Genomic DNA, 24,660 nt, shown 5'->3' with positions numbered 1-24,660 from the left:
GAAACCAATGCACTGCCATTTGGTGGATAGACAGAAGTTGAAAAAAAGCCTGAATTGTGTGTGTGTGTGTGTGTGTGTGTGTGTGTGTGTGTGCGTGCGTGCGTGCGTGCGTGTGTGCGTGCGTGCGTGCGTGCGTGCGTGCGTGCGTGCGTGCGTGCGTGTGTGTGTGTGTGATGTATGATTGTGTGCCTGTGTGTGAGAGTTTGTTGCCATCAGCTTCTGGGAAGGTTTGGGCTCTATTTGCCATTATCCATTTATGTTACCCATGCCAGCATGAAAGGCAGACATTGAATGATGATGATGATGATGATGATTCAACACTATCTTCAGAAACAAATCAAAATTCTGGCATAGAAAAGTTACTGAGTCTACATAGCATTGAAGGACAACATTTTCAGAACTTGTGATTTTCCAAATCGATTACTGCAGGGATCTGTCCTCTCACCCACACTTTCTAGTCTACTGTATTTTCTTGCATACAAGTTGAATTTATAATAACAACAACAACAACAACAATAATAATAATAATAATAATAATAATAATAATCCTTTCTACTAAAGGCACAAGGCCTGAAATTTGGAGGGAGGTGACAAATTGATTACATCGACCCCAGTGTTTCACTGGTACTTAATTTTATCAGCTCCAAAAGGATGAAAGGTAAAGTTGACCTCGGCAGAATTTGAACTCAGAATGTAGCCTGGCATGCTAATGATTTTTGCCAGCTTACCGCCTTAATAATAATAATAATAATAATAATAATAATAATAATAATAATAATAATAATAATAATAATAATAATAATATTGGTATGTCAAGTGGAGTAAAGAAGAAATGATTGAAGCAGTGAAAATGCAAGGAACCTTAAAAATGAACAAAGCCATAGATCCAACACAATTTAAGAAAGACCAGAGAGAGCAAATGAAGAAAATTTGGCAGGATATGAAAATCCACAGTCAGTTCTTCAAGAATAAAGATGAGATTGAGTGGAATAGAACCTGGCAATGGCGACAGAAAGGAGACTTAAAAGGGCCCACTGAGGCATTAGTGTGTAGTACTCAAGAACAAGCTACTCCAAATATCACATTGATAAAAGCACTGACTCTCCACAGTGTAGAATGTGCTCTTAGAAGGGAAAAAGTATAAGCCATATTGTTAGTGAGTGCTGTAAGCTTGCACAATGTGAATACAAAATGAGACATGACAATGTGGCCAGATATGTCCAGCGGCTCTTGTGCGGTAAAGCAAACCTTGAGAGAGCCAAACAATGGTATGAGCACAAGCCAGAGGGAGTAATGGAAAATAAATATTACAAAATACTCTGGAGTTTTAACATGCAGTGCAACCAAGTCATAGAGGCAAGATGACTAGATATTATGCTCATCCATAACGATGAAAAAGTAGTAAAGATAATAGAAGTTGTAATACCAGGTGATTTGAGGGTGAAATGTAAGGAAACAGAAAAGATTGAGAAATACCAGCCACTGTGAGACGAGATAGGCAAGTTATGGGGCATGAGGAAAGTAATGGTGATACTGGTGGAAACTGGAGCATTAGGAGTAGTTTCCAAGGGCTTTGAAAAACATATTAAGAACATTGGAGCTGCTGTCAGGCTCGAAGTGATCCAGAAGATAGCATTGTTAGGTACAGCTTGCATTCTAAGGAGAGTATTGTCTCTTTGAGTCACAGGAGAAGATATTACTTGAAGTCTTTGATTTGTTATTGCTTGTTTTCAAGTAAAGAATAACTGGTAATTAAGAACTATCCAAGAGTCTTTTAGATTAACAACAATAGTAATAATAATGAACTTATTGTATACAGTGCTCAGGTGCACTACAATACATCAGAAAAAGTAACCAAAACTGCATGAACAGTACACAGACTATGCACAGGAAGGGAACAGTGAATAAGTCTTCAAAACAAAAAAAAAAGGAAGAAGAAACGGGGTCAGCGGGGTATCAGATATACTGTTGGTGAATTTCAGGAAACATGGAAGTTTTGAAGGACGTAGTGTCCCAGCAGCTGACAGCTAATACTGGTAATTTATTGTTGTTGTTGTTGGCACTCCATCGCTTATGATGTCGAGGGTTCAAGTTGATCCAATCAACGGAACAGCCTGCTCATGAAATTAATGTGCAAGTGGCTGAGCACTCCACAGACACGTGTACCCTTAACGTAGTTCTCGGGGATATTTAGCGTGACACAATGTGACAAGGCTGACCCTTTGAATTACAGGCACAACAGAAACAGGAAGTAAGAGTGAGAGAAAGTTGTGGTGAAAGAGTACAGCAGGGTTCGCCATCATCCCCTGCCGGAGCCTTGTGGTGCTTTAGGTGTTTTTGCTGAATAAACACTCACAACGCCCGGTCTGGGAATCGAAGCCACGATCCTATGACCGCGAGTCTGCTGCCCTAACCACTGGGCCATTGCACCTCCACAGATAATTTATTCTATACTTCAGCAATTCTGAGCATGAAAAGATATTTCTGAAAGTCATGGGTGTTGTGTTGCATTTTGATTTCATAAGCATATCCACAAATGTTAGACATATGGAGTTAAAAAAAAAAAAATGGTGTCCAAGGTTGTTGTTGGAAAAATAGTGGGTAACCATGTGAGTGTCAACCAAGTCAGTTGCCAGACATCTGAGTTTTAATGTGTCCATGCCCAGGGAAGCAAGATACTCAGAGTAGAGCAGATGCTTAACAGCAGGTATGCATTTGGCTGCAAGTTTCTGAACAGTTTCCAGGGGATATTTGCTGAGCAAGATAGGGATTCGGATCAAAATTTACAGCCAAGAAAAAATAAGTTTACAGGCATGGCTGTGTACTTAAAAACTTTACTTACCAGGTGAGTGTGTGTGTGTGTGGGGGGGGGGGGGGGGGGGTAGGATGATTAGATCAACCCCAGTACTCGACTGGTACTCATTTTATTGACCCTGAAAGGATGAAAGGCGAAGTGAACCATGGTGGAATTTGAACTCAGAACATAAAGACAGCTGAAATGCCACTAAGCATTTTGCCTGGTGTGCCAATGATTCTGCCAACTTGCTGCCTTGAATCAAGGAAATATTAACTTGCTTGGAAATAGGCGAGGATTAGCAACATGGAGAAAGGATGAGCATTTGGCCATAGAAAATATGCCTCAACAAGTTTCATCTGACTCAAGCAAGCATGGAAAAGTGGATTATTATGGCAATGTTGATGATGATGATGATGAAGATGATGATGATGACAATAACAACAACAATGACTATAATGATGACCACAACGATGATGATGGGGACGTCCACAACTATACTCATGGTATCACACACACACACACACACACATCCATTCTCAACCCATCACACACAATACAGATATTCCTTCACACAGTCACAACCCCAAGATCCACCCCTGTGTGTTTCTCACTCACACTCACACACACATGCATGCACACACACGCGCACACACACACACACACACACTTACATCCACCCATAAAAAGAAAAAAACAGTTACTGAACAAATTCTCTACAACATTTGCAATATACACAGAAAACAGAAAACCGAGGAAGGAAAAAAAACAGCACCCAAACATGGCTGTGTGGTAAGAAGTTTGCTTCCTGACCATATGGTTTTTGGTTCAGTTCCACTACCTTGCAGCTTGGGCAAGTATCTTCAACCATAACCAAGGCCTTGTGAGTGGATTTGGTAAAGAGTAAAGGGATAAAGATCCCCTTCACGTTGTTTTCAATTAATCATGCATTATCTCATAGCTTTGAGATTTCAATGATGTGATTGTTTATTTTTGAATGACATTGTATGGTAGTGATGATGGACCGAGAAGTGTGGTGGGTGGACTTTCTTGCTGTAGCCTGGGTTGGAACAAGGCCATAATAAATAATAAAATAATACTATGCACTCCCACACTACAAATTACACAGTGGCATTCTAGACCTTACATCAATCACAGCAACCTACAGTCTGTAGGACTTTCTGTCCTGCTATATAACTGCAAGACCTATATAACTCCAGGACCCTTAGAAGCAGCTTAAATTCCTTTGGTACCAGGATGCTTTACAGAATCGTGGAGTACTGTTGGTTGGATTTTGTATCCAACTAATGACTATGGTCAGAAACTAGGATGTGTCCTGTTACTTACATGATTCAAGAGTATCAGCTTAGATTGGTTGGTCATGTTGCTTGATTAGTCCCAAGTTGGATCCTGCATATCATTTTCTCTTTCCTGAGGATCCAGCTAGAGTGATGGCTTGTGTTGGTCGGCCACATGTCACATGGTCATGGTAGGTGAGGAAATATCTCACAGAAATAGGAACTGATTGGAATAATGCCGAGAGGATTGCGATGGAATGACCTGAGCAAATTCTGAAAAATGGTGGTGGATGCAACAGCGCATTGCAATGGTGCATGTCCCTATACCTGAGCTGAGTGGTCTTAAGATTATAGTTTTGATTCCTGGACCGAGCAACACATTGTGTTCTTGAGCAAAACACTTCGTTTCACAATACTCCAGTTCACTCAGCTGGCAAAATCCTGGAGTAATCCTGCGGCAGACCAGGAGCCTATCCAGGTGGGGAATTTATACACCATAGAAATGGGGAAACTGGCCCTTATGAGTTGGTGTAAGTCAAGAAGGAAACTTTACCTTTTTTTACCATATCTTGTTTATATATTTTTGTATATTTTTTATATATCTTTTACCATATATTTTTACAGGAGTGGCTGTGTGGTAAGTAACTGGCTTACCAACCACATGGTTCTGGGTTCAGTCCCACTGCATGACACCTAGGGCAAGTGTCTTCTATTATAGCCTTGGGCAGACCAAAACCTTGTGAGTGGATTTGGTAGACAGAAACTGAAAGAAGGCCATCATATATGTGTGTGTGTGTGTGTGTGTGTGTGTATGTTTGTGTGTCTGTTTATCACCCTACCAACACTTGACAACCGATGTTGGTGTGTTTACATCCCTGTAACTTAGCGGCTTGGCAAAAGAGACCAATAGGATAAGTACTAAGCTTATAAAGAGTAAGTCCTGGGGTCAATTTATTTCAGTAAAGGCGGTGCTCCAGCATGGCTGCAGTCAAATGACTGAAACAGATAAAAGAATAAAAGTATATCTGATTCTTAACACAAAAAAATTACCTTGAATTTTTTTTTTTAGTAGGGCAGCCCACCTGATGACAAGCCATGTCTCATGCAACTTACTTCACAAAAACAGCCGCCCATGCCTGCCTGACATACTACTGCACCTTACCTTTGCATCCTTCCACATTCTAACACTACAACAGACTATTGTTGTTGTTGGCACTCCGTTGCTTACGACGTCGAGGGTTCCAGTTGATCCGATCAACGGAACAGCCTGCTCGTGAAATTAACGTGCAAGTGGCTGAGCACTCCACAGACACGTGTACCCTTAATGTAGTTCTCGGGGATATTCAGCGTGACACAGTGTGACAAGGCTGACCCTTTGAATTACAGGCACAACAAACAGGAAATAAGAGTGAGAGAAGGTTGTGGTGAAAGAGTACAGCAGGGTTCACCACCATCCCCTGCTGGAGCCTCATGGAGCTTTAGGTGTTTTCGCTCAATAAACACTCACAACGCCCGGACTGGGAATCGAAACCACGATCCTATGACCGCGAGTCCGCTGCCCTAACCACTGGGCCATTGTGCCTCCACACAACAGACTATATGCATCCCTTAACCACATAAACACAAGAATTGGTAAAAAAAAAACAAAAAAGAGACAAAATCATTTTACTTACTCCACTTGTTGAAGATTTCCTTATTGTTTGAGGTAGTAAATAGATTTCCTCTGTGGGAAGCGGAGCAGTGGCTGAAAAGAGAAGAAAGGAAACTGCATATGTAGTAGTAGTAGTAGTAGTGGTGGTGGTGGTGGTGGTGGTGGCGGCGGCGGTGGTGGTGGCAGCGGCAGTGACAGCAGTGATGGTGGAGGTAGTAGTAGTGGTAGGGTGGTGGTAGTAGCTGTAGTGGTGGTGCTGCTGCTGGTGGTGGTAGTGGGGGCTGCAGCAGGAACAGCAGTAGTAGTAGCAGCAGTAGTAGTAGCAGTAGTAGTAGCAGCAGTAGTAGTAGCAGTAGTTGTTGTTGTTTCTAACATAGGCAGAAGCCAAGGAATTTCAGAGGATGAGGTTAGACAATTGAATAAACCCCAGTATTAGACTGGTATCTTAGTTCATCACCACCCTACCCCCACCGCACCCCACCCCACCCCACCCCACCATGCTCTGAAGGATAAAAGGTAAAAATTAACCTTGGAAGGCTCTGAATTCAAGCTGTAAATTATCAGAAGAAATTCCATAAAGCGTTTTGGTTCTAAGGATTTTGCCAAGTTACCTACTACCACTACTACTACTACTACTACTACTACTACTACTACTACTACTACTAATAATAATAATAATAATAATAATAACAATAATAATAACAACAACAATAATAATAATAGTAATCCCAATTAAGGCACAAGGCCTGAATATTGAGGCGGGAGAGCTAATCAATTAGATTGACTCCAGTATTCAACTGGTATGTAATTTATTGACCCCGAAAGGATGAAAGGTAAAGTTGACCTCAGCGGAATTTGAACTCAGAATGTTAAAACAGATGGAATACTGCTACACATTTCACCCAACATGCCAACAATTCTGCCAGCTCTCCACCTTAATAATAATAATAATAATAATAATGATGATGATGATGATGATGATGATGATGATGATAATAATAATAAAAATAATAGTCAAGACAAAGAGTGCGATTCGATTGTAAGATATTTTATTAGTTGAACGATATTTCAACAGTAAGTCTGTCTTTGTCAAGTTCAAAATAAGAAGTGATAAAAATTCAAAATTACAGAAATTTAAACGTAAAGTATGAATGAGAGCAACCTGCGTCCACACGTTGATGGAATGACATCATCAGTGTTTAAGTTACAATTTTATAACAGGCAAAAAGAAAAAGACAGAAATAAAACAGAAAAAAGAAGACAACAGAAAAACTTAATTTATATTGGTTGTACAACAGAATGATTAAACAAAAGGTTTAATGGGCACAGATTCGACGTCAGGCACAAGAACAGTAGTTCGACAGAACTTGCTGAACATTTCGTTTCAAGCAGCTGCAATTTTGAAGAAGACATGAAAGTGCGTATTTTCAGAAAATATTCTGAATCTGCTTCACTTTCACTTCTCAGAATGTATGAGGAGAAATATGTTTGCGGGTTAACATCACGCCCTGGAGGAATGAATGACAGGAGAATATCATCAAATTTATACAAAGCTGTTTGATTAAATATTTTTCTTTCTCTCTTTTTCTTTCCTTTTTTTCTGTCATCTTTTTTCTGTTTTTTTTCTGTCTTTTTCTTTTCACCTGTTATAAAATTGTAACTTAAAAACTGATGATGTCATTCCATCAACGTGTGGACGCTGGTTGCTTTCGTTCATACTTTACGTTTAAATTTCTGTAAATTTGAATTTTTATCACTTCTTATTTTGAACTTGTCAAAGACAGACGTACTGTTGAAATATCGTTCAACTAATAAAATATCTTACAATCGAATCGCGCTCTTCGTCTTGACTGTTTACCTTTGTGAAGAGTTATGTCAATCCTTTTTAAAATAATAAAAATAATAATAATAATAATAATAATAATATGGTGAAACTATAAAGCAAGTCAGAAAGGAAAGATATAAGTGCCTGAGTATCACTGAAAGAGTTAAGATGAATGAACACAAGATGAAAGAAATGTACAGGAAAGAGTATTTGAGGAGAACTTGGCTTGTGCTCCAATCAAAGCTAAATGGCCGCTATAAGATCAGTGCAATTAACATGTGGCCGGTTGCTTTGATGAGATATGGGCAGGAATAGTATCTTGGAAGAAGCATGAATTACAAGAGATAGACCGGAGAACATGAAAATTAATGACAATGAACAAAGAACTACACTCAGCTTGGAGGAGGGGATTAAATCACTTACATTGACCCAAGTGCATTACTGGTACTTATTTAATCAACCCCGAAAGTGGCAGATGAAATACAGCTAAGCATTTCACCCAGTGTACTAATGGTTCTGCCAGCTCGCCACCTTAATAATAATAATAATAATAATAATAATAATAATAATAATAATAATAATAATAATAATAATAAGAAGAAGAAGAAGAAGAAGAAGAAGAAGAAGAAGAAGAAGAAGAAGAAGAAGAAGAAGAAGAAGAAGAAGAAGAAGAAGAAGAAGACGAATTCTTTCAATTATAGGTACAAGACCGGCAACTTCAGGGAAGAGTAAGTCAGTTACATCAACCCCAGAGTTCAATTAGTAATTAGTTTACTGATCCCCCAAAAGGATGAAAGGCAAAGATGAAGTTGGCAGAATGTAAAGATGGATGAAATGTCGCTAAGCATTTTGTTCGGCATGCTAACAATTCTGCCAGCTAACAGCTTTAATAATAATAATAATAATAATAATAATAATAATGATAATAATTACCAGGAAACCCCAAAATGGCTGAAGTTCAAAAGATAGTGCTCATGGGAACTGCCCATATCCTACGTAAAATACTGTCTATGTGATCTCAAATTTTAAAACAAACACATAATTTTCTTATGGTTTCTTAAACATTCTCTAGAACAACACTATGTACAAATCCAAATATATGGTGCCCTAGGCATAACACCAACATGAACTTCTAACTTGTTGTCTCTTGAGGTCTCTGGGTGAGACTTGTATCCAACTTGTACAAATGCAAAGCAAAAGTCAAACATAAAATAATAATAATAATAATTCATTCTTTTATTGGCCACAAGGGCTAATATAAAGATACATTAAAGGACATGACACAAACATAAAGCACAACACAAGACAATACAATGGGTTTTCAAATCATGTACACACTAAATATGAAAATTAAACAAAAAAATCTCCCAATAGAGGGAGGTGTTTTAAGGTCCTCGTGGAAAAATCCACAAAAGCCACGAGTGCCTGATTAACAGGGCAAGAGCCCTTCACTTTTAATTTCGTTTTTTTTACAGGTGTATGCTCAGAATTGGTCCTTTTACACTGACCACTCTTCCAACATTCGCTCACCTTATAAAATATAATAAGGATTTCTTTATCGACCGCAGAAGGTTTACATCAAGAAAAAAATTATGGACAGTACAGGACAAAACATTGAATGTGCACATGTATGTGTGCGCATGTGTATTATTATTATTATTATTATTATTACTATTATTATTGAGTGAGAGAGCAGTGCATGCCATCAAAGTGACACTGGGGTAAAATACATGAAGCCCAATATACCCATCATGACTACCCGCCTGATAAGGGTACATCAGGCACATGCATCACAACCATATGTGTGCGACATGGTGATCCCATATCAAGATAAACAGTGCATGACCTCGCAGATGAGGCCCAGTTAGAATTTTCTTCAGGTCGAGTAGCCCATCCCGCTCAAAAGGTACCTGAATAAGGTTTATTTAAGGATGTTGAGCAAAACATCCATGTTTCCAAAGGTGAATTATTCAAACCCCAAAGAATTCCTTTCAATGGCTATGAGGCTCCCCCACTACTCCTGTTCGTGATCAGAGATGCACATATCATCAGCCACCAAGGGACATGCTCAACTGGTTAAGGTCAAACAACTGACAAGCAAATCTGTGGAACTGAGCAGAATATTCGTTGCAGTCCATCTTTTATACCAAGACAAAACAATGTACATGATAACACTTCCAATCAATTAAGATCAGAAGCCATGAGAGCCACTGCCTGGTACTACATCTATTATTATTATTATTATTATTATTATTATTATTATTATTATTATTATTATTATTATTATTATTATTATTATTATTATTATTATTATTATTATTATTATTATTATTATTATTATTATTATTATTATTATTATTATTATTATTATTATTATTATTATTATTATTATTATTAAGGCAGCAAGCTGGCAGAATCATTAATGTGTTGGACAAAATGCTTAGCAGTATTTCGCTCATCACTACTGAGTTCAAATTCCGCTCAGGTCAATTTTACCTTTCATCCTTTCAGGATCAATAAAATAAGTACCAGTTGAACACTGGAGTCGATGTAATCAATTCATCCCCTCCCCTAAAACTGCTGTCCTTGTGGCAAAATTGGAAACCATTATTATTATTATTAATAGTAGTAGTGGTGGTGGTGGTGGTGGTGGTGGTGGTAGTGGTAGTGGTGGTAGTAGCAGCAGCAGCAACAGAATGGCGACAACATAACTCTTAAATTTTAATCTTTCTGGCAGCAAGATTGTTATATATATATAGGGTAATTAAATATTCTAGTGTAATTTCATAACAGTAATCCCGATCTGAACAATACTGTTTTATCTCTGCATTGATTAAAGCTTTATTATTAATTGTTCAGTATTAACACTTTTCATTGCGATTATCCTGAAATTAAGTATATTTCAAACTCTTTATCATGTCACATTATTGCTTAATGTGATCCCATGCTATTTCTATCACGTGTGGGGAGAGAGCTTTTATTTTTGCTCTTCAATCCTGATGATATGATCTATCATATATATATATATATATATATATATATATATAATAAATCCGAAAAAATATGAAGAGCAAACACAAAAAACAACAATGCGAGGATGTGGTACATGTAGAGTATTAGCAGATGCTCAAGGAAGGAAAGAAAGGTGGTTTTACATTTCAAGCAAAGCTCTTCTTCAGAAACAGGAGACAGAAGAAAGTCCGAAAGAAAAGGAAGATGGAAGAAAAAAAATCGCTATATATATGTATATTTCTCTCTCTCTCTCTCTCTCTCTTTATATATATATATATATATATATATATATATATATATTGACTGAGACCTTTGGAAATATGCTGTGCATGAGAAGAAGATCCGGCAAGACAAGTGAGATCATAACCCGTGGCCTTTACCAGGGGTGTAGCCAGCCCACTTATGCGTACCTTTCCTTCTTTGGACACAAAACCCTGCTTGCGAAGACCTGTTGAGGCAATCGAAATCGAAAATTGAACCAAATTCGTTGACTGGCACCAATGCCAACCTTCCTTCAGTCTTGACTGCTTTTGAACTACCAAGAGCAAGTGAGGCACACATTTTGCTGCAACTCTTTTCATTCGCAATTCTTTGCTCAAAATTCGTTGGAAGAGGCTTCAGGACACACCAATCATATCAACAGGTTCGTCAATTGTTCAGTGATGGTCCTCCAAAATCAGTTCATGAATCTTTATGATGTTTATTTTTGTTCAGGAAGTCAACCGTCACCCTGAACAAGGTTGGTCTTCAAGCGACAAGTGACCATTCCTGAAGCATGAAAACCACTCATAAACTTGGCAACATTCTTATAAGTTGCTTGAAGCATGACAACTGTTTCAGCCACCTTTTTTCTACCCAACAGAAAACAACTTCACAGAACTATGCTGTTCTTTCATTTCAGCCATCACAAAAATTGATGAACAGGGGAGAAGCATTGCAAAACAAAGACACATTATGTGGAAGTATGACTGTTACAGACAACGCCAGTTGGTAGACTGATGCCTGAGGGTTCCATGAAGTGCCTCCTAGTGGTGGAAGCCCAAACTACAATGGGCTTGTCCCACAGAGAACGTTTCTGATTACTTTTGGGTAACCCCTCATGTGTGTATGTGTGTGTGTGTGTGTGAATACGTATGTATATATATGTATATATATATATATATATATATATATATATATATATATATATATATATATATATATATATACAGACAGACAGACAGACAGATAGATAGATAGATATCTGAGCCCTTCTTGATTCTTGATTTGCACAATAACTTTAGATTTGAAGCTAATTGGTGAAAGACTTGACTATGTATTTTGAGGATCCTTCAACACAGCTTATCTTAGTACCTTTGCACCCTATCTCCAGCGTTTTTTCATTAACCTCAGTCACTAATTCCGTCCCACTATACTACCCTACTGACTATCCTACTATTCTGTTATTTGTCTCTTCTATCATACCTATAATCTTTTTTCCCTTTCACATTTTAAACCTTCAGTATCCATGTTCCCAACACAGAAGTTTCAGCTTGTTGTTTATGTTGAGAGTGCAGTGTCTCCATAATATATTTGAGTGACCTAGGGGTTGACCTTCCTTCACTAAATCTTGCTCTGATTTCCTGGCTGCAGTTGGCTGTTTTTAGTTAATAATGAAACCCAGATACTTGAACATGTCTACTAAAGTGAAAGTAGGACATATTGGGAGAAATTATCATAATCATTTTAACATCTAGTTTTCTATGCTTTCATGAATTGGACAGATATACTGAGGCAGATTCTCTGATTCTCTGTGGCCAGATGCCTTTCCTCTCAACAACCCTCACTTGTCACCAAGCAAGGTCATATTTCCCCATGGCCAAGCATGTTGTTGCAGAATATTAGAAGCTGGAAATGAATGACACTGCTTATATGACAGTGACACTCGTTTACAATTACCACATGATGTCAAAACAAGGAGACACAAACATACAGACATACATGCACACATACATACACACATACTACATACATACATACACACACTCAGACATACACACACACATACACTCACACACGTACATGCACACACACACACACACTAACATACACACACACACACACACTAACATACACACACACACACACACGGACATGACAGGCTTCTTTCTGTTTCCATTTACCAAATCTGCTCTCAAGGCTTTGGCCAGCCCAGGACTATTACAGAAGACAGACATTTGCCAAAAGTGCTACACTGTGGGACTAAACCTGGAACCACAAGGTTGGGAGGCAAGCTTCTTACCAAGGCAAAAGCAATGATGCTATCTGCTGTACCTTTAAAATTGAAGATGCAACCAAAATACAGACTGAAACTATCAAATTTATTGCTGACTTTACTTTTGTGACATAGTAGTAGTAGTAGCTGGCTGTGTTTCATGTTTCCGAGTTTGCAATCCAGTTCATTTTCCTGGGTGTTTGAACCGCAGATGGCTCCACAATCCAAGGGTTGCATGAAACATACAGGGACATTGTGGACAAGGGATAGAAGGGGTTGGTTTGGGAAGGAGAAGGCGCTGCTTTCTCTCCCGTCTCTTAAGTTCAGCTCTTGCGACTTGGGCTTTCTCGAAGTCCGCTGAACCCGTTTTGATGCTGTGTCTCCAGAGGGGTCTGTTTGCCAAGATATCCTCCCAGTGTGCAGGGTCGATGTTGGTGCTTTTCAAGGTTGATTTGAGTTGGTCCTTGTACCGCCTCAAGGGGGCTCCACGAGGGCGTTTTCCTTCAGACAGTTCACCGTAGAGACAGATCTTGGGAAGGTGGTGTTCATTCATCCGACGGACGTGACCTGACCATCGGAGACGATGTTCAATGATCAAGGCTTCGATGCTCAGGAGACCTAATCTTTCAAGCACAGAGTTATTGGTGATGTGATCTTCCCAGTTGATGTTCAGGATAGAACGAAGTTTGGATTGATGGAAGCGCTCTAGTTTCTTCATGTCCTCACGGTAAACAGTCCAAGTTTCACACCCGTACAGCAGAGTGACATAATGTATGGGTTAAAGAAGTACAAGAATTACATTAAAGAACATCAGGCGTGTCATAGAAATATGACTAACAGTGACTTTTCTGTTGCAGTATGAGAGAGTGGTTGAAACTGGTTTAGCAGGATATGATCTGCAGTTAGTGTGTGTTGTTGAAATGAACTTCTTTCGAAGGCCACAAAGCCGATACTGAAACTGTGCCCAATAGAAGTCACAGAGACAAAGAACATGAAATTTATATTAAGGCAGAGAGCTAGTTATTACAATATGAGCATCATCATCATCATCATCATCATCATCATCATTTAATGTCCATGTTCCATGCTGGCATGGGCTGGATGGTGAGATGGGATCTGATGGGTTCAAGGACTTCACACTGCTCCAGTGTCTGCTTTGGTGTGGTTTCTATGGCTGGATGCCGTTCCTAATGCAGACCGCTTTACAGCATATGGGTACTGCTTTTTATCATTTTACCTGCACCCTTGAAGATGCAATGTAGCTCACAAGACAACAAACTTCATGGGAGAAAGGGGTCAGCTTTATGCTTGGGGATGTGGGATTAAAGTATGAGATATGAGAGGGGTAGCAGAGTAGGTTCTTGTAGAATTGCTGCTTGGTTACTCACATTTAGTAGCATAAAACACACATTAAATGAAGGAGATAAGCAAAAACCAGAAAATATAAGTAATTCTTTCTACAAAGTCACAAGGCCTGAAATTTTTGAGGAGGGGACTAGTTGATTACATAGACCCCAGTGTTTCACTGGTACTTAATTTATTGACCCCGAAAGGATGAAAAGCAATTTGAACCCAGAGTGGAGCAATGGGCAAAATGCCACTAAGCATTTCAACCAGCATGCTAACAATTCTGCCAGTTTGCCTCCTTTAAGGCAAACATAAATAATGGAATGCAACCAATTTTAAACACCAAATACATGTAGATGAGGGCCTTACAATTGCCCATGGTTGCATGTGTTGTTCACACATATGATGCGGAATATGAACGTAAATAAATTAATTAAAAAGTCTCTATCTGATCTGATATAAACGAAATTGTTACAAACACACATATGGACGCACATACTTACATATAAGCATGAACACATGAGTGCGTGTACACATATGAGCGTGCACACATACGAGCTTGCACACACTCACATGCTCATACCAAACAGTTTCGAAACAACGCCAAAGCAACGCCAGATCATACATTCAAAATAAATGGAAGTGGACAGACAAGTTACTGAAGAGATTGCAAGAGTGCAATGAAATAATTTAACAAAAAACTATATAAATTAATAAAGGACTGAACCAGTGCGTGTGTTTACTACCAGCATAATGCCTCTCCCAAGGTTTAATTGTATAAATAATGAAATGCAACAGAAAAATAAACAACAAACCCCAGGTTCCAGGATGCCATCAGGATGCCATAGACTCATAAGACCAGTTTCCCAGATTCTGTGGCATAGACATTCCCCACTGAGATGATGGTCTGTCACAGGATTACTCATTTTTGCCAGCTGAGTAAACTGGAATAATTTGAAATGAAGTGCTTTGCAGAAAAACATAATGGATCATCCAGTTCAGGAATTGAAACCATAATCCTAGGATTATGAATGCAATACCTTAACTACTAAGTCACATGCCTCCTCAGTCTGTATATATTTGACTTCGTTTTAATATAGATAAGTAGAGAAACAACAGGATATGAGTGACAACAGGTTTAATGAATATTATCTGGAAAATAAAAAGCCTGAAATAGTCTTGAGTGGGACATGTTTAGAAGAAAGGATAAATGTATGAAATAACAATTTGATAGAGTGGACACCACATCCAGAAAAAAAGGAGGCCATGCAGAAGTTGGAATGAACTTCTTCAACACCCAAACAGAGATGAGGAAAACATCAGACCGTAGTTGATAGAGAGAAGCTGTTGAGGCACTCGTCCAGAAGTGGAGTGAACATGGGAAAGGATGATGATGTTGATGATGATGTTGATGATGATTTATTTGTGTAAGCTACTTAGAGTTTCATGCATGGTGTGAGCTTTCTAGGCTTTCATAAAGAGTATCTTCTAGAAACCTTGAATGAGCACCATACACAAGAAATTCTAAACGTCTACATGGTTGTTTATATTGTTAATATTGATATTATTTAACGCTGGTAGAATTGTTAGCATGCCAAGCAAAATGCTTGGTGGTATTTCGTCCATCTTTACATTCTGAGGTCAAATTCTACCAAGGTCAGCTTTGATTTCATCCTTTCAGGGTTCATAAAATAAATACCAATTGAGTACTTGAGTCAATGTAGTTGACTTATCCCAGCCCTCGATATTACTGGTCTTGTACCAAAATTTGAAACCAGTTTAAGTTGGCAGAATCATTAGCACACCAGGCAAAATGCTTAGTGGCATTTCGTCTGTCTTAACATTCTGAGTTCAAATTCTGCCATGGTGGACTTTGCTTTTCATCCTTTTGAGGTTGATAAAATAAGTACCAGTTGAGTACTAGGGCTGATGTAATCAACTTATCAGCTTCTCTGAAAATTGCTGGCCTGGTACCAAAATTTGAAATTAGTATTATTATTGTTGATGATGGTATAGTTGCTGGTTTAGCTCTTACTAATGTTGATGATGTGGAGGTGCAATGGCCCAGTGGTTAGGGCAGTGAACTCACGGTCATAGGATCGCGGTTTCGATTCCCAGACCGGGCGTTGTGAGTGTTTATTAAGCGAAAACACCTAAAGCTCCACGAGGCTCCGGCAGGGGATGGTGGCGAACCCTGCTGTACTCTTTCACCACAACTTTCTCTCGCTCTTACTTCCTGTTTCTGTTGTGCCTGTAATTCAAAGGGTCAGCCTTGTCACACTGTGTCACGCTGAATATCCCCGAGAACTACGTTAAGGGTACACGTGTCTGTGGAGTGCTCAGCCACTTGCACGTTAATTTCACGAGCAGGCTGTTCCGTTGATCCAATCAACTGGAACCCTCGACGTTGTAAGCGACGGACTGCCAACAACAACAACAAATGTTAATGATATATTCACTATCCGTATTCATGATGTTGTTATTGTTGTTGCTGTTGTTACTGCCCTTGTATGTTTTCTCATTCAACCCCAAGCAAGCCCTGACCTACGATCAAGTCCCAGACTTGTGATCAAAGGCATTCCAGTCATGACCAACATTTCCTTCTCCCAGGTGTTCTATATTCAGGGCTACGTTATTCAATATGTGCATCCATTTTTCAAGATGACAGGATGTAATTTGAGGAAAATTTGCTTGCTATTTCTAGCAGCTTGACCAGTAGTATTTGTTGCTTTTGTTGTTTTGTATGCATGTATGAGTAAACTTTACACATTGCATCAGAAATTTCTTAACCTTCAGACAACTATAATAGCATCAAATCCTCTAACAACTACCATAATAAGAACATCATCATCAAATTTTCCAACAACAACAACAACAACTTGATATTAATTATAAACATGACATTAATTACTAAGGATAAAGTTAATTGCTTGATAAACAGATTTAGATTAGCAATGGTCTGTTAAAGTTCATTGCTGATATTGTTGGAGGTGGTGCTGGTGCTGGTGAAGTTGTTTGTGGTGGTGGTGGTGGTAGTGGTAGTAGTTGTGGTAGTTTTGATGCTGTAGTGTTGATGCTGTAGTGATGATGGTGTTGGTGATGTTGCAATTATTACATGTATGGTAATTGAGGTTGTTGTAATTTCTCTGGTTGTTATTGTTGTTGCTGTTGTTGTTGTTGTGCTGGTAGTGGTAGTGGTGGCAGCGGCAGTGGTGGTGGTGGTGATAAATCTGTGATAAAACTCTGTGGCTATTTGGTAAGAAGTTTGCTTTTCAACCACATGATTCTGGGTTCAATCCTACTGTGTGGCAAGTGTCGTCCACTATTGCCTTGGGCTGACCCAAACTTTGTGAGTGGATTTGGTAGATGGAAGCCCATCAAATATAAATATATATGACTGTTGAAAGCAATATTATTTCAAAATAACATTCTGTGTGACTTACTTGAGGTGGATATATTGTAATATGGCTACACAACTGTGGTACTACATGGAAAAATACGAGCATGAATAGTCATAGACTTAAGATTATAAACCTGGAAAAGTACAGGACAAGTTGTTACACCTGGAAAAGTACAGGACAAACTATTACTTAAAGTAAAGTAAAGAATAAGAAACTTTTTACTTAAAATATTTTGGCAAAGAATGCCAGTTCTTCTAATTTATCACTCTTTACAATTTTCATCTTTTAATTTTATTGTACAAAATTGTTCAGCTAATTTGTAAGTTTGTCTAATTAGTCACTTATATCTGTATTTAAGGTAGTAAATTAGCCAAATTCTATTTAAATAAGTATAATGTTATTTGTAAACTATAATAAAATAAGTTTTAATATTCAAATTTTAATTTTAGCTGCAATATTTTAAGTAAAAAGTTTCTTATTCTTTACTTTACTAGAAGTAATCACTTGTCCTATACTTTTCCAGGTGTATAATCTTGAGAATATTACTTTTCATGCTCGCATTTTTCCATGTCATCCATGATTTTTCCAGGTATTGCAGCTATGAGATAATTAATAATGTGTCAATTAATAAGATTTTACCTTATAAAATACTGAAAGACAATATTTCAATTTTTCCATGTAAGTGATGATGATATTTCAATTTTTTTCACGTTTAATTTAAATATATGTTGTTATTGAATTATTTGATATTACCCATCCACACCAAATTAGTGGCAGGGAATTTTACCATGTTGTTGGTTGCACCATAGCTCATCAAAAGTTACAAACAAGACCCCCAAACCATCAGTTACCAGGCTCACCTTAAGTAACCTAATTTTGCAATATTAGGTGGTTACAGGAATTCATTTACCCAAAAAAAAAATTTCCAATGATTCCAGGATTGGTGGGAGGAACGCCCCCACCTCATTTTTTCCGAAGCAAAATAAGGGATTTGCAGCATATTAGGAGGTCAGGGTACTTGATTCCACACAAAATATCAATTTTTTTTTTTTTTTCTTAGTGAAAATCGTACAGGTGTTAATATAGAAATTGACCATAATGTTGTTGTTATTTAGCCTCAAATCAACCCTGATACTGCAAACCTATCATAAAAGACATTCCAGCCTTCAGCAAACCGTCTTTTTAGGGATAATCTAGGACATTACATACAATGGTTGTGCAATTTAGGTAGGGGAATACTTTGGCTGCTATTTTTAGTGTGTCGAGCGACCAGGTAGAGGCTCTTTCATTGGTTTGATTGCATGATGAGATTTTTTTTACATATATATGTAATACGTATATATATCAAAAACAGAAGTTCGAGAGTAAGTCAAAAGCTGAGAGTTTTGTGTATTGGCATTTATCAAACACGAATTTGTCCATTGTCACTCTGTAACTTCTGACGAAATAACTTCTAAAATACAAAATTTAGTCAAAAACGTTAAGAGTAAACCCTGTTCAATGTGACACATTCTACCAGTATTGGAAGTTTGAAAGTGTTTAGTTAAAAAAAAAACTAATTAAATAATCTGTACGTCAAAGTCGACTTTGGTGAAATTTGAACTCAAAATGTAAAGACAGATAAGCATTGCACCCTAACAGTTCTGTCAGCTCACCACCCTAGAGTTAATTATTCATTTTAGAAATATATTCTTTATTCTTATTGCTTAAGTGTTACTTCTTTACTTACTGACATTTTACCTCATTACTGTTTTTGTACTAATTTGTGTTCAATGCGACTAATGATTCTGAGTTCCTCATGCATTTTCCTATCATTTAAGCCTAAGAAAGGTATACTTTTAATTTAAAATTAAAAACTTTATGCTAATTGAAGATGAATATCTGCCTTACTGCCCACTCGAGGTCTGACATATTTTGATGTAACTTTTTTTCTACGAACTAAATTGCAAACTATTTATACCAAAGTGTAGCTGAGGAGGTGTCCTCTTTAAAAATATTAACAGTTTGCAATTTTGTTGAGAACTGAATTAGTGGTGAAGCTTGGAAGCTGCTGCTATTGACGAAATGGTGGACTTAAGAATATATTCAACCACTACTGTGTTGAATGATTCACCTTGGGAAAGTATCTTGTGTAGACATATAGCACAGAAGTATCAGTAACAGATACAAAGTGTCCAGCAGTAGTGACTGAATTATTCGATCTGGGACTTCTGCATGCACAACATCAATAATTAGTATCCACTATCAACCACCTGCATATATAAATTTTGTCCCTAATGATATAGAAAAACAGTGTGTAACAAATCACTGATGTCATAAATAGCTGATGGACTGGGTAAACATTCGATATTAGCAACAAATGCAGTAACTGTTAAGAATAGTAATCAGTATAACTTACTTAACGTGGATATACTGTAAGAAAGCTACAACACTGTGGCATTTGTCAAGCATACAGTTGATAGTGGATGCTTGCTATAAATGATGATATACATATACCTATACCTATAGTATAGCTGTGCCTATATATATATCAGTGGCGTGCGGTGACTTCCGGGGTTGGGCATGCAATGAATTTCTATCCACCCCACCTGGCAATTTTTCAGTAAAAGAATTTTCGTATTCCTACGATTTACATATGGAAGATTCTGAATATGCAATCACCCCCGTATGACCTAGAATAAGCAGGGAATAAAAATGGCTCAGTAGAGATGAGCCTGAAATAAGTGTATTGTTTGTATTTTTCTCTCTCTTTGAAACGTCAGAACTTTCCCATCCTCGCTCTTCCTTAAAAATGTCTAAAAATCATAAGTGAAATGGAATAAAGATGAAATTGGATTCTGTTAATATTTTTGCATATTCAGAATCTCTGTTAAAGGTAGGAATCAGAAAAAAAATTTTCACAAAATTTCGTTTTTCAAAGGGGTGCGATTCTGCATTAGCCCCTATACCTATTGGTTCAGCTGAATCAATTTGAAATGATTTAATAAAGAGAACACATTTAGTTGCATTATATGGCCATGGTTTTAGATAGTTACGCTATTGAAGACAAGTCAGGTGCTATATCATGCTACTTGTCAATTCCAGGAAAATTATTGATACTCAGGCAGACTGTTCTGAAACTTACTGAACTCCGTATATTAAAAGACTACGTCTCACGCACACACATTGAAAATACACGCATATACATGAATACACACACAATGAAAGACAGCGAAAATTCAACATTGTAAAAAGCCCCCCTCAAAAAAAAAACTGTTGTGGCAGAAGTCAACATCTCTGAGATTAAAACAAGACACTTATTTACGGTCGTAAATAGACTATACCCAGCAGCACAGAAAGGAAAACTTATGTAGGTTAGGTGTGACGAAGAAGTCGAACCATTTCTCCTGCAAAACAATACTGATGTAAGAAGGTCGAACCTTACGTTAAAATGTTATTTACCTAATTTCTAAATTAATTCAATTCTTCGATCTTTCTGGGCAAATATATCTATCATATTTTCATAGAAGTCTTCTCTTTTCATCAATTGTTGTAATAAATCTTTTTCAAATGACATTAGTGCTAACCAAGACAGTCTTCTTTCTCCTGTCACATTTCTTTGGTATGCTTTGATTCTACTTAATGCAGAAAAGGATCGCTCTACAGAAGCAGTGGTAGACGGAATTGTCAAAATCAACTTGCACAGATTGAAGAGTTCTGGCATAGGTTCAACAAGGTCACTGCTGTAAATGTAACTCATTAAATTATTTATATTTCGCATTTTAAAATCCTTCATTGAATACATCACATTGAGCTCACTTTGTAATCATATTACATCAAAAAATCTGCCATAAGTCATTTTTAAAAAATCTAAAGAGTCCACAGGAAATTGTTTGCAATACTCATCAACTTTGTTGGAATTCAAAAGTTCCATGAATTTAAACTCTTCTAAGGATGAATATCGTGCTTTCATTTGGTCAACTATTGTACTGATAATTTTGTTATAAAGCATTCTATAATGTCGTTGGGGCTCAATAGAAATATTTTTGGATCTCTGAATTCCGATTCCTGCATCGACTCCATATTTCTCCCCTAACATATCATAAAAGATTGAAAAATTATCAAGTTTTGAAAAAGGCTACTTTTATATAAGAACACACGTCTGAGTAAATTTTAAGTCAATTTCAACAAAACGGAAAAAATAACGTTAATCAAATTAATTTAAGATTAATTAGCTACTCCTGAAATAAGAAATATAATATAGATAATATATTTTTTTTCAGAACACTCCAAAAATATAATAATGCAAACGGATGTTTTGGATAAAAAAAAAATTCAAACTTACCGCCAAGTTATTCCACCATTTCAGATGGCTAACTCAGGAATTATGGGATTGCTGTGATTCGGGTCAGAAAGTGGAACGAGCTTTGCAACAATTCTCAAAGCAGACATACGAGTCACTAAGAGAGGGGGAAGGGGAGGCAGAATATTTTGAAAAAACCTGGACGGAGTTTCTTTGAGACAAAAAGTAACTATTTTATGTAATTTTTCGATGATATCGATAAAAAATCACGGAGCATGCAACTCGCATACCTGAGAGTGCACGCCCCTGATATATATATATACGTACATACATACATATGTATCTTATAGTAAAGATAGATACATAAGGGTGGATAACCACAAGAACAATACCATATGTCCAACGCAAGATATAATATGTGTGTGTGTGTGTGTGTGTGTGTTCAATTCCTTCAAGAATCAATAAATAAATTTATAGTTTTCAGTTTTTAAAGTGTCTAAAAGGTACGGTAAAAAGACAGGCAAATACAACGATATAAACTTTAGAAAAATCATGAATGTTCAAAATATTTATTTAAAAATATTTATAAACATGCATAATTTCCAAATTGTATAAAAATATAACAATTTAAGTTAAAACATTACGATATATAAACGTACATTATGATATAACATATAATGGGTAAATATATACGGTATGATGAAGTTATAAATTTACATGTATTATATTAAAAACGTGTACATTAGGATAGGATTAAAAAAAAACGTATAATATAAAAGTTAAGTTAAAAGTATACATCTAGGGACCGTTTCTGACCACTTCAGCTCTAGCCCGTCTTTATGTATTGTTATATTAACAATACATAATCATACAAAAATTACAGCTTATACATACATATGTATAAATACAGGTGTGGTGAATAAATTGTTGTCTAAATTATGCAAAAATAAAAGTAATATTGACATCTCATTTTAACAGTTATATTTACCAACATTACATAAAAATATCTTGAAATACTAAAGAGTAAATTTATTCATTAAAATCGCCATTGGCTTCAACCACGGCCTCCAGATGACTTTGGAATCTTCTACAACTCTTCTGGACGGTCTCCTTGTTTAAGTTGGTGAATGCTGCCATAATCCTTACCTTCATTTCATCTTTGGTGTTACGAGGAGTTTTGTTGGTCTCTCACTCAACTGCAACTCACACATAGTAATCAAGGGTGTTGCAATCTGGGGAATGCAATGGTGGCCAGGTATTAGGGGTGATGTGGTCGCAGAAATTGTCTGACAGTCTTGACTGGGTTCTCCTGCTTGTATGGCATGAGTCCTGTTGCCAGACATAGGTCTTCCAGCAGCGACCCTCTTGACCCAGGGCAGCACTACCTCCTCCAGGCACTTAATGTAGGCCTCCATGTTGAGTCTGAGGCCATGTGGGAAGATGAATGGAGGCATAATGTTGCCATCACTAGTGATCACTCTAAACACCATGATGTTGACTGGATGTTTGATTTTTATCACTCTCGGTACATGTCCTCAGATTGCACTGTCTTCAGATTGACACCCAAATACACTCTGAAATATTCGTATTGGAGCTTCCAGAGTGAATGCCAAGTAGTGCAGCATGTCATTTCCAAATTTCTGGCAGAGTGAATTGCGTCATGGTACTATTTTTCTCACAGATGGTGCCCAACTGACCCTACTATACTGTGTAGTTGGTAAAATCAAAAACAATCAATGTGCATATGCGAAATTAAAAATATAAAATGATTACAATTTACCCAACGTACCTTCTATATATATATATATATATATATATATATATATATATACAATAGAGAAAAGAGATTAGAGGAAATGCTAAGATAGTTCCATGTCAAGTCAAATGACAGTGTACCTGGTGCAAATCTCAAATGACTATGGAGAGTACAAGATGTGACAGTTGATCACATCTTATTTGAGTTGTGACACAAAGCTGGAAGGAAATAAAACCAAAGAAAAAGGCAGAAAGGGAATACAAGAAAAATGAAAGGTGTAGGATGAAGAGAAGAGTGAAAAAGAGAAGAATAGAAGTTGTTGGTTGGGGTGGGGGAAAGAAAACTGTAAAATCAATTTGTGGAAAACAGCAGGTAAGATCAAAATCAGTAAGGTAGTTAAGTAAATATAGTGATATAGATTATACTAGGTAAGCTATATCTGTATCATCATCATCATCGTTTAACGTCCGCTTTCCATGCTAGCATGGGTTGGACGATTTGACTGAGGACTGGTGAAACCGGATGGCAACACCAGGCTCCAGTCTGATTTGGCAGAGTTTCTACAGCTGGATGCCCTTCCTAACGCCAACCACTCAGAGAGTGTAGTGGGTGCTTTTACGTGTCACCCGCACGAAAACGGCCACGCTCGAAATGGTGTCTTTTATGTGCCACCCGCACAAGCCAGTCCAGGGGCGCTGGCAACGATCTCGCTCGAAAATCCTACAGGAGCCAGTCAGGCGGTACTGGCAACGGCCACGCTCAAAATGGTGCATCTCATGTGCCACCCGCACAAGAACCAGCCCAGGGGCACTGGCAACGATCTTACTTGGCTTGCCGGGTCTTCTCACGCACAGCACATTTCCAAAGGTCTCGGTCAGTAGTCATCGCCTCGGTGAGGCCCAATGTACGAAGGTCTTGCCTCACCACCTCAGCCCAGGTCTTCCTGGGCCTACCTCTTCCACGGGTTCCCTCAACTGTTAGGGTGTGGCACTTTTTCACGCAGCTATCCTCCTCCATTCTCACCACATGTCCATACCAGC

General features: G+C 37.7%; 1 protein-coding gene across 2 annotated transcripts in view; it reads right to left on the bottom strand.

Moving 5' to 3' along the window:
• Window positions 1-4,672: 4,672 nt before the first annotated feature.
• Window positions 4,673-24,660, bottom strand: part of LOC106881241 (uncharacterized) — a 76,534-nt gene continuing 56,546 nt past the window's right edge. Inside the window, exon 3 of one of the 2 annotated variants that reach the window (XM_089356788.1) lies at window positions 4,673-5,836. In XM_089356788.1, the coding sequence (XP_089212914.1) occupies window positions 5,688-5,836 (149 nt within the window). In that variant the 3' untranslated portion in view covers window positions 4,673-5,687. The remainder of the gene's footprint in view (window positions 5,837-24,660) is intronic. The other variant, XM_089356787.1, reaches the window with a different exon arrangement.

This window comes from Octopus bimaculoides, chromosome 8 (genome assembly GCF_046866305.1).
Source record: "Octopus bimaculoides isolate indiv1 chromosome 8, ASM4686630v1, whole genome shotgun sequence".
Classification (NCBI taxonomy): Eukaryota; Metazoa; Mollusca; class Cephalopoda; order Octopoda; family Octopodidae; genus Octopus; species Octopus bimaculoides.
Note: the sequence above shows the minus strand (reverse complement) of the source record. Positions and strands in the feature narration are given on the sequence as shown.